We start from the raw sequence: 11,764 nt of genomic DNA, 5'->3' as shown, positions 1-11,764 counted from the left end.
TTTTAATTTCTAAATCTCTTTCCAAATTTTTAACCAAACTCAGCGTAATTATCTTGGCAATCTATAAATATATTTTACGTCTATATTTCCTTAAAAAAAAGAAAAAAGAAAAAAGTGTTAGGAATTTACTTGGGGTGATTTGGGATAATCTAAATAAGTATACTTTTTGACTTGAGTAATGCTACGTAGCTCGAAACCAGCTCCCCCGAATCCCCCTAATTTCAAAAACGATGTCGTTTTTCCATTTTTTTTTTTTTTTTTGGTTAAATCAGAAACGAAGAAGAAGAAGAAGAAGAAGAAGAAGAAGGGAAGGGAGAAGGGAAAACTGGACAGGAGGGGGCATAAACCAGGGGCGGAAGCGAGGCGGAGGCCGAGCTGCTATGACGATCGGCAAGCTGCTGCGACGATCGGCGATCGGCGATCGGCCGAGCTTCTCTCCCTCTCTCTCTCTGTTTCCCTCTCTCCTCTCCTCTATCTTTCTCCCTCTCTCTCTTGCCTTCACCCTCTTTTCCCCCTCTTTTCCCTCTGTTTCCATTTTCGGGAGATTCGGGGGGAGCTCATTCGAGCTCCCAAGCTTTATCCTTTTGACTTTTTACGAAAAAATATGCAGAAAAGTAGAGAGGTGATGTGATAAAAAAAAAATGTGTACTTATTAGTACACCTCAAATAAGACCTAAATTTATCCATATATATTTATGTGATAAAAATTAAATTAAAAAAATATAAAATTTATATTTGAAATGAATCTGAACTATTATTTTTTTTTTAAAATTTTGAATTGATGAGAATAAATTTGTAATTTTTGTTATAAATAAATAAATAAAAAAAGCACCGCAAGTAGACCCCATATTGCGTCATATTTATTAACGGCGACGTGTACGATCATATCCATTTCCTTTTCAAACCACTTTCCCGTTTTGAAACCCGATAACTACGCCCCTTTTCCCAATCTCTCTCTCTCTCTCTCTGTCTAAATCGAAATCTAAATCTAAATCTAAATATATACCAAATGGCCACGAATCTCGTGCCTTTCCGATCAATCGGAGTCATCGCATCAGCCACCGGAGATCGCCGGAAACCTGACACTCGCCGCCGGACAAATTCATCGTCTAGCTGGTGGACTCCGCTCTTCGGGTGGTCCTCCGAGCCCGATTACATTGACTCCAACAACAAGGCCGATGATCTGCCTGCGAAGGTGGAGAGCAATTCGGACTCGGATCGTGAACCGAAACCGATCAAATCTCGGTTCGCCCCGGGTTGCTTCACCGAAGAGAAGGCGAGGCAGCTCCGGATGAGCACGGCGGCGGACACGTCGTCGTTTCACGACGTCATGTACCACTCCGCCATCGCTTGCCGCCTTGCTTCCGACTTCTCGAACTGGTCCGATCGGTGATTTTGGCAGTCTGTTCCTGTTTGAATTAGATGTTGATGGTGATAATGTATGGTGAATGGTTATGTAGATTATAGGATAAAGCATGTATGTATGTATTTATATATCTATACTATATATATATAACCAAATGTAGTTGTTTTGTCAAAAGCCTTCAAATATTTATTCCTAAATTTTCATAATTTTAAAATTCTTTCTTTCCTACGTGGTAACCTTCTTTGATTGTCTTTCATATTTTTTATTTTTCTTCATTTTCTATTTGTTTGATTAATTAAAATTAAAATTAATTTCATTGCTTATGGATAAAAATTTGAGTTTCAAAAATCCTCCATATAGATAAACATATAAAAACTGAAAATTAATTTTACAGTCTACAAACAAATATAAAAATTAAACAATTAATTTCATAACTTATAGATAATTTAAAAATTCTTCCCATAGATAAACACATAAAAGTTAATAAATAACTTATAAAATTAATTTTATGGCCTACAAATAAAGATAAAGATTAAATATTAAGCAATTAATTTCATAACTTATAAATAATTTAAAATTTATTCCCATAAACAAACATATAAAAGTTAATAAATAACTTATAAAAATTAATTTTATAGCCTACACATAAAGATGAAGATTAAATAATTGATTTAAAAAAAATAAAATTATTCCTTTTTTTCCCCTTTAATTTTGTACTTTAATTAATTTCATTTTAGATAAACATATAGAAATTCATAAATAATTTATGAAAATTTATTTCATGACCTATAGATAAAGATAAAAATTAAAAAATATATTTTAAAAAATTAATTTCATGACTTATAGATAAATAAACATATAAAAATTGATAAATAATTTATAAAGATTAATTTCGTGGCCTACAGATAAAGATAAAGATTAAATAATTGATTTACAAAAAATTAAAATAATAAAATTTAGATAAAGATATGATTTGTTAATCTATATATCTATCAAAAACATATATATCTAAATCTTTATTTTGATTTACTCATATTTTTTTCTCCTTCTATCACATATTATCTTTTTTTATTTTAAATTTTTTATCTTATAAAATGCCCTTATCTATAACTTTTTGTCTCCTATTAAATTCTTAACCATTTCTTGATAATTTTTATTATTCGTTATTATCTACCAAGTGATAAAGATTAAAAAAAAAATTATTAGCTTTGAATGAGAAGATTATTAATAATGAAAATGGTTTACTTTGAATGAGAATCCCCCATATAGATTAAATAATTGATTTACAAAAAATTAAAATAATAAAATTTAGATAAAGATATGATTTGTTAATCTATATATCTATCAAAAACATATATATCAAAATCTTTATTTTGATTTACTCATATTTTTTTTCTCCTTCTATCACATATTATCTTTTTTTATTTTAAATTTTTTATCTTATGAAATACCCTTATCTATAACTTCTTATCTCCTATTAAATTCTTAACCATTTCTTGATAACTTTTATTATTCGTTATTATCTACCAAGTGATAAAGATTAAAAAAAATTATTGACTCTGAATGAGAAGATTATTAATAATGAAATTGGTTGACTTTGAATGAGAATCCTCCATATAGATAAACATATAAAAACAAAAAATTAATTTTATAGTCTACAGATAAAGATAAAAATTAAACGATTAATTTAAAAAAATTAATTTCATAACTTATAGATAATTTAATGTTTTCCCATAAATAAAAATATAAAAGTTGATAAATAACTTATAAAAATTAATTTCATGGCCTACAAATAAAAATAATGATTAAATAATTGATTTTAAAAAAAAACGAAATTACTCCTTTTTTTTCATTTTTTTTTACTTTAATTAATTTCATTTTAGATAAACATATAAAAATTCATAAATAATTTATGAAAATTTATTTCATGACCTATAGATAAACTTAAAAATTTTAAAAATTATTTTAAAAAATTAATTTCATGACTTATAGATAAATAAACATATAAAAATTGATAAAAAAAATTATAAAGATTAATTTCGTGGCCTATAAATAGAGATAAAGATTAAATAATTGATTTATAAAAAATTAAAATAATGAAATTTAGATAAAAATATTATTTGTTAATCTATATATCTATCAAATATATATATCTAAATCTTTATTTTGATTTATCCATATATTTTTTTCCTTCTATCACATATTATTTTTTGTTATTTTAAATTTTTTATCTTATGAAATGCCCTTATCTATAACTTGTTATCTCCTATTAAATTCTTAACATTCCCTTGATAATTTTTATTATTTGTTATTATCTACCAAGTGATAAAGCTTCAAAAAAATTTATTGGCTCTGAATGATAAAAGTATTAATAATGAAATAGGTTGACTCTGAATAAGAAGAGTATTACTAATGAAAAAATGAAGGCTGCATGGGATAAAGCAGCACAAAAATCTCACAAAACTAATTTTCGTCACTATATTTATACAAGGTAATAATTTGATATTCTTTCTATTAGTTATTAAAAATAGTTTACATTAAATCATTGTTATGTTATTTTATTTTATTTTTTATAAGATTGTCATTCGTTATAGTATTGCTTCAATTCCATCTCTAAATTCTCTCTTTGAAATTTTTGTTTTTTGCAATAATAAAATTTAGAATCAATTTTTTTATCAAATTTGTTTTCTTGGTCCTTATTTTATTAAAGGATCGAAACGAATAAAACTTTTATATGATACATGAAATTAATGAATATAATACAAAGATGATAGGGAAGGACTACATATTTGTCAATATATCTATGTTATTATTAGTTGATTTTCCAGATATGCTATCAATTTAGAGCCCATATGATTTAATTCAATGTCCATTACTTTATTTGTATTTGATCATTTTTTCGTTGAGTAACCTATATAATTTTTTTTGATATATAATGATTAAAGTTATTATTTGTTATATTTCTTCAAGTACAATTCAAATAATTTTTTATCATTTTTTTATAAATAAAATGGATTAAAACTATTTTTTTCTATAATTTTTTTAATCTTACGAAATTCTTATCTTGATTAATTTTTTTAAAATGATGTAGGAAGTTTGCAAGTATTATTTAAACTATAGAGAATGATTTATACTTTGATATAATATGCGTGTGTCATTGATAGAGGAAATCAAAGATAGAGAGTTGCTAACATAATCAATTAATGATTTGTTTGAGAAGTTCTTTTTATGAGTAAGGCAACAAACTTAGATTAAAAATTTTTAAAAGCTACTTATAAAATATAATTAAAAGTTGCTATTTATTCATAATTTGATCCTACAATAATAATATACACCACTGATTTAAAAGTCCAAGTAAATTTATGATAACTTTTATGCGTTTATAGAATTTCTCTCTTTTAATATTTTGTTTAGTTTGATACAAGTTATTTATGTTATTAAGTAATTGTGATACTATTATTCTCAACAATTTTTATAATTAATAATTTTTTATGCATAGACGTAATTTAAGATTAAATCGATTTATTTATCACCTAAAATATATATAGTTTATTTTTTCCGTGCATCGCACGGGTTACCGCTAGTATATATATATATATATATGTATGTATGTATAGATTATGGATTATGATGAATGAAATTGTGTGTTAAGTTATTATTGATTCGGCACTGTTTTGTATTGATGAGGTTTTTCACCAAATGCTGGTGGGTTTTAATTTTTTTTATTTTTAATTTAAGTAATTTTATACTTATTTTTAAAATTCATATTATTTCTAATTATTTTATGAATTCATGACTTTATCATTACAAAATTTTTATGTAATTTGTTATGCATTTTTGTAATTTATATTATTTATTTTTCTGATAAATGTTAGTTCAAAAATAAAGTTTCATTTTTGGATTATAAAAGGTAGGTAAATGTTAACCAATGTCTCTTGTATTGTTTAATATTAAAAAATATATAAAAAAAAAGTATCATGGAAATGTATAAAAATATTAAAAATTATATTAATTTTAATAAAAATACTTTAAATTTAATAAAAAAATATCTTGTGTTTTTTTAATATTTATTTTTTATTTATGTCCTAAGAATATTTGTTAATAATATTTTAAATTATATTTTTATATCGCATCATTATAAGAAAATTTATAAATTTAAAATTATAGATTTTTAACAAGTTTTCTCACATTATATGGTCTCCCTTCAAGCAAATCAAATTGGTTATTTTCTACTCACTTATTGCCGAACACCACCTTCATCCAAAAGTCACCATCTTTTGATTGTCACTTACCATCTCTTCTGTAGTCAATAATTACCTTCAACTACTACCGATAACCATGTCCGCTCCCTACCAACTACTTTTATCAGTGCAGCTGTGATTCATAATTCTAAAAGACTATGGCAGATTAAAAAAAATATCAAAAGAAAAAAGGTCAAAATATCACGGGCCCTCCGCAATTATCATACAAGTATGGTTTAGATCTCTAAAAAAATGAGCTTTAAATGCACATTAAATTATCTTTTTCTTCTTTTTGTTTTATCTTTTACCTATTTTTTTTTTTAAAAAGAAATTGTGGTGCGAGCTCAGTAGAGCTGCTCTTTGTAACACTGTTGTATCATTAGAGCAGTCTAACCTTCTTGCTCTAGAGCTCTAAAGCATTTTTCTTATCAGTGACACTATTTTTCACCATCAAATGAAAAATGCCTCGTAGCTCGATTTTTAAGGCTCGAGTTTGGCTCGACGTCGTTTTGGGCTGTCCTTTTTTTTTTTTTTTTTTTTTTTTCTTTTTCTTCTTTATTTCTTTCCCCTCCATTCGAACACAGAGACGGAGAGGGAAGAGAAGAAGGTCGCCCAGCCCGTCGCCGCCGATCGCCCAGCCGTCGCCCAGCCCGTCGCCGCCGATCTCCCAGCCCGTCGCCCAGCTCCGATCGTCGCAACAGCCTCCTCCTCCTCCTTCCTCCTTCCACCTCCTCTTCCTCCTCCTTCTTCCTCCGCCCCGCCTCCGCCTCCTCCTCCCCCTCTGAATATGCCCCCTCCAGTCCTCCTCCTTCCTCCTCCTCCTCCTCCTCCTCCCTCTCTTCTCCTTCTCTTCTCCACCCTTCTTCGAGCCACAGATTTGAGCCACAGATTCGAGCTACGAATCGAAACCGCCATCAAATATCACGAAATCATTTTTTTTTTTTTTTGTTATAGGAAAATCCTCCTTACTCTTCCGCAAGTCCAAGGCAGCGCCTCTTGCAAAGATTACCGGAGTGTCCTGTTAGCTGTTCTGAGCGAGGAGACTATAACCTGGGAACTTGTCCTGATCTCCCAAGACAAGCTCCGCTTAAGTTAGGATTCGTACAGCGGAAGAGTATTGAACTCACACCAAGTGTTGATTAAACAACTTGACGTCCAACCTCCTAACCAACTGTGCTACGCCCAAGAGATTGACTTAGGGAGAAATTGAACCCGTGACCTGGGGGCTTAATCCCCAGATTTGAACCACAATGCCACCTACCCCTGGGTTACGAAATCACTTTTAGTCATCAGATTTGGTGACTTTTCACCACCTTTGACCATTCTTTGGACGGAAAAGAGGATATTGTTATGCCTAAGGCACAACAGTTACTGTTGTGCTTTTTGTGACAGATCGTCCCAAGTATTTTTCGATGATCTGAACCATTCATATTGTAGGGTTCATCAAAATTATTATTCATGTAAAAAATCAAGTTAATCATATATTTATAATCCCATGATTAGTTCCTAATTGTTTTTAAAATTTTATGAAAATTATGTTAACCGTTAATTTTTATAACCGTTAATTTTTGTCAATTGAGAGGGTAGTTTATATGTGTAAACTAGGCTGAGCTAGGTCCATTTGTTTTAGGCACTTGGGCCGAGCTGAGTAAAAGCATCAGTTTGTGTGGGCATGCTTCTGGCCAAGCTGGGGGCTTGGAATAGCTCGGTCTTGATGTCCAAGGACTAGAATAGCCAGACTAGATGTGAATAGTAACTCGAACTGGGGTATGATTTGTAGTGTACCGTACTGAAGTTTGTCTCGGTCGAATACCACTTTGGTATTGTCCAGTGCAGAGCAAGGCTATAGTAGCTCGATCGAGTGTGCTACTGAGCCGAGGTATGAAGTTTGAACCATCTCACTTGGTCAGCAGTGAGTAGGGCGTTATCAGGATAGACATTTATCCTTGGGAGTATGATTCTTGGACGGACTCTTATAGGGGGAGTTGGAGTCCTACTAAGATTGTGCCAGGTGAAAACTACAAAAGCTCATAACATGACCTATATACAGGTATTACAATTTTTACTCTCAAATACAGGTCCCGTTTGGTAGAGCTGTGGAAAAGTGATTATAGATTATAACTTAACAGATTATGACTTATAGCTGTGAACATAAGTTGTAAACCTGTTTGGTGCAGCTGTGAGATTATGAATTTAAGCAGCAGAGTAGTGTTTGGTTAATAAGCTGTAAAATAACTTTTTCCTGTGTAATTGTCCATTTTGCCCTTATATGATATAAAAATGATTATTTTGTCATTTTTTCAGTTTTAATTTTAAAAAAAATTATTTCATTAATAAAAGTTAATATAATTAGCATCAATTAATACTAAAATTAACAATAGTATCAATTAGTATAAATTTTTTCATTACAAATTAATTAGTGTAAATTAATGGCTTAATTACCATCAATTAATACTAAAATTAATAATAGTATCAATTAGTGTAAATTTTTTCATTACAAATTAATTAGTGTCAATTAATGGCTTAATTACCATCAATTAATACTAAAATTAATAATAGTATCAATTAGTTTAATTTTTTTCATTTTTTCATTATGAATGAATTAGGTGTCAATTAATGGCTTAATTACCATCCATTAATACTAAAATTAATAATAGTATCAATTAGTTTAATTTTTTTCATTTTTTCATTATGAATGAATTAAGTGTCAATTAATGGCTTAATTACCATCAATTAATACTAAAATTAATAATAATATCAATTAATATAAATTTTTTCATTACAAATGAAATAGGTGTCAATACTAATTACTACAAAAATACTGAAATTAATGTCATTATAAAATTAGTGTCATTTATTTTGTCAATTACATTTTTTCATTTAATAGAAGTTATTTCATTTTTTTTATTATTTTGTTTTTTTTTCATTAATATCAATTAGAACAATTGTTTTTTTTTTTTTATGTTATGATTACAATACCAAAGAAAATACCAAAGAAGTTATTTAATTGAAATAAATTTATATTGATATTAACTGAAATAAAATTATTATTTATTTAAATTGTGAAATTTATTTAATCTTATTTAATTTTATTTAATTTATTATTTAATTGTGCAATTTATTTAAATTGTGCAATTTATTTAAATTGTGCAATTTAATAATTATTATTGTTTTTATTATTTAATTTTTATTTTTGTTTTTAATTATTATTTTGTTTTTAATTATTAATTTTGTTTAATTTATTTAATTTTTGTTATTTTTTTTTCTTCTCCTCCCTCCTAAAACCCTAGCAACCGCCGCCGGTGGTCTGCAACCCTAGCCACCGCCGCGATCTGAAACGGCAGAGAGGGAGTGCCGTCGCTTGTCACCGTTCAACAGCCTGAACAACGCCAGAGATGGTTTATTGGTTGTGAGAAACAGAGAGAGAGAGAAAGACGACGGTGATGCCTTTAGATCGAGATCGCGATGCCTTCAGATCGCGTTGGAGGTTCAGAGATCGGCACTGTTTGAATGAGAGACAGTTGATGGGCTCTGTATGAAATAGATTGTGTATGGGTAAATGCGAAACAATGCTTCCTCTTCTACGTCCATACGATGGTTATTAGCCATTTTTAGAGAGAGAGAGAGAGAGAGAGAGCTAGGGTTGGTTAGAAATCGCCACTCAGAGGCGTGCGAAAGACAAAAATGAGTTGTGTTTGGTTTATATACGTGGCACACTGGCAATAACTTGAAATGGTGAGGGGCATTTAAGTCATTTTGCCCTTCAAACCCCCAACTGCGCGCTTAAGCTGAATCAAAAAGCATCTCCAGAGTAACTCAAAGAATAATCACTTTTTTTGACTTAATTTAAGCTAAAAGTTGATCACTTGAGCTCTACCAAACACATAAAAATCACTTAATTTAAGCTAAAAACTGAAATAAGCTGGATTTAAGCTCTACCAAACACCCCCACATAGAGCTTTTGTCTATTGTCTATTACTGACTTAGACATCGAAGAGATTTCTGGCACACACTCGCCGACTAGCTTACATTTGTGTTTTCAGGTAGTAAAGCGACTACGTTTGGAGGAGTGCAAACTTGATCAACAAGATTATACGAGAAGATTATTTTGTGCTCGTACAATTGGCACCGTCTGTGGGAATTGCAATCACAAAGAACGAACCTCTTGATTAAGTTTTTTTCCAACTGATTTCAATGGCAGACAATGAAGACTTGGTACACGCTGCCATTGATGGGCAAACCCCGGAGGGGGGTGAAAGGCAAGAAGGCTTACCTTTTATCTCGCCCATGTCAGAGTTAGATCCCTAGCGATAGAACCCGCGGAGGGATACTCGTGAAAGACGGGGCTCCAGTCCTCGTCGTTCCCAAAGCCTTGAAAGGCAGAGGCGAAGGTTGGATCCTCAGGTTCTAGAAGATCGGGTAAGGGAGAAAGACGAATTGATACGAAGGATGGCGGCAGATATGAAGACGATGAAACGCCAGATAAAAGGCAAAGAAGTGGCAACAGAAAAGGGGCGCAAAGGCAACACACACTCTTACCACTCTGAAGATCGTGATAGACAAGTCACACCATCACAAGCTGAAAGTAGAAGCCTCAGGTCGGGCAATACACAATCAAGGACTTCTAGGACATGTTACTCCAGGTCTAAGAGAATGAGGACTGAAAGGTCTTACACGGAGAGAAGCAGTTATCGGCCCTCGCATTCGCACCAAACGACATCTAGGCACACGAAGTTGCCTAGGTCGGCGGACCTGCGAACAGTACTTGAGGAAAAAGCTCGAAGGAGGTGTCATTTGGGAAGAGCTCATTTGGGCTCTTTTGGCTCTTTGAGCCACAAAAGACAGAATAGGCTATTTGAGCCACAACAGACAAAACATCACATCCAACCTATAATCATTACACTTTTCTCTCACAAAAAAAGTCAAAAAAGTCAAAAAGCCAAAAAATCCTTTCCAAACCAAGCTTTTGAACCCAGGCTCAAATAGCCAAAAAAGTCAAAAAGCCAAAAAGTCAACCCACTTCCCAAACGAAGGCTCAGGCTCGCGACCCTCTCAGAGTCTCCGCACTACAACGGTTGGCTCCTAGAACACATGGGAGTGTCAAGGTAGGAATGCCAAAACCGCGCCCTGCCTATGAACCGACAGACAAAGCGTTAGCAAGGTTGCAGAGCTTGCCGTTTGTTCCGGTGATATAGAATGCACCATGACCCTCTGGCTTCCACCACCCCAAATTCACTATTTATGAGGGAAAGTCAGACCCCTACATGCACTTGAGCCACTTCCGCTAGGTCATAGTGGTGTATCGGCAAAACGAGGCACTAATGTGTATCTTATTCCCTTCCGGCCTTGGTGACCTAGGTCTAACATGGTTTGAAAGGTTGTCAGAAGGTAGCATAGCTTCATGGGCATAACTAGCAGAGGCATTTGTAACCAGATTCAGAACAAACACCAAAACGCTTGTGGAGATTGACTAACTTCTCTCCATAGATGGACGAGAAGGAAATATTGAGGTCTTACAATAACCGATATTGAGAGACTTTTAATCAGATTAGAGATTGCCCCACAAACCTAACTATTGCACAGTACAAGCGAGGTTTGCCAGCTGGCAATAAATTGAGGGATTCAATGACAATGAATACACCCCTCACAATGGAGGCCTAATGGAAAGTGTGCATCAGCACAACTGAGTAGAAGAAGATGTCGCACGTACCAAAGCAAAAACTAGCACAACAGCGAAGTCAGATAGAAAACCTACGGCAAAAGTAAACACGGTCGGGTAAGGAGAACAACCAAGCAAGAATGGGCGAGGCAGAAAAGCTAGCCGAGAGGACCCCTAAGCAAGGAAGTTGAGAGTCCGCACTGTCATCACCACGGTATTCAACAAACCTATCTACCGGATTCTTAGCGAGATACACGACGAACCCTTCGTTCGGCGGCCACCTAAGTTGGGAGAAGTGCAGAGGGGAACGATGATAGGTATCGTTGCACCTTCCATGATGAAAAAGGGGCACCAAACTGAAAACTATACGCCATTAAGGCAACATCTGGAGGAGCTAGTGGCCGCAGGCCACCTGGACCAATATATTGAAGGGGGAACACAACCAGCCCCCCGAGACCGCAATAAGCTGGATGGGATGCCGGCCGACGGTCCACCCCA

At 32.5% G+C, this 11,764-nt stretch overlaps 1 protein-coding gene across 1 annotated transcript; it reads left to right on the top strand.

Moving 5' to 3' along the window:
- Positions 1–1,009: 1,009 nt before the first annotated feature.
- LOC145791834 (uncharacterized) lies at positions 1,010–1,393 on the top strand. Its single transcript, XM_082872280.1, has one exon. The coding sequence runs from the start codon at positions 1,010–1,012 to the stop codon at positions 1,391–1,393; it is 384 nt and encodes a 127-aa protein (XP_082728406.1).
- The last annotated feature ends 10,371 nt before the right edge of the window (positions 1,394–11,764 follow it).

Source organism: Camellia sinensis, chromosome 5 (genome assembly GCF_055761805.1).
Source record: "Camellia sinensis isolate YWXY chromosome 5, ASM5576180v1, whole genome shotgun sequence".
Lineage (NCBI taxonomy): Eukaryota > Viridiplantae > Streptophyta > Magnoliopsida > Ericales > Theaceae > Camellia > Camellia sinensis.
This window is presented reverse-complemented; position numbering and strand designations above follow the sequence as displayed.

Coding starts and splice junctions, on each gene's coding strand:
- LOC145791834 (XM_082872280.1), top strand. CDS start 1,010: ATGGCCACGAATCTCGTGCCTTTCCGATCAATCGGAGTCATCGCATCA.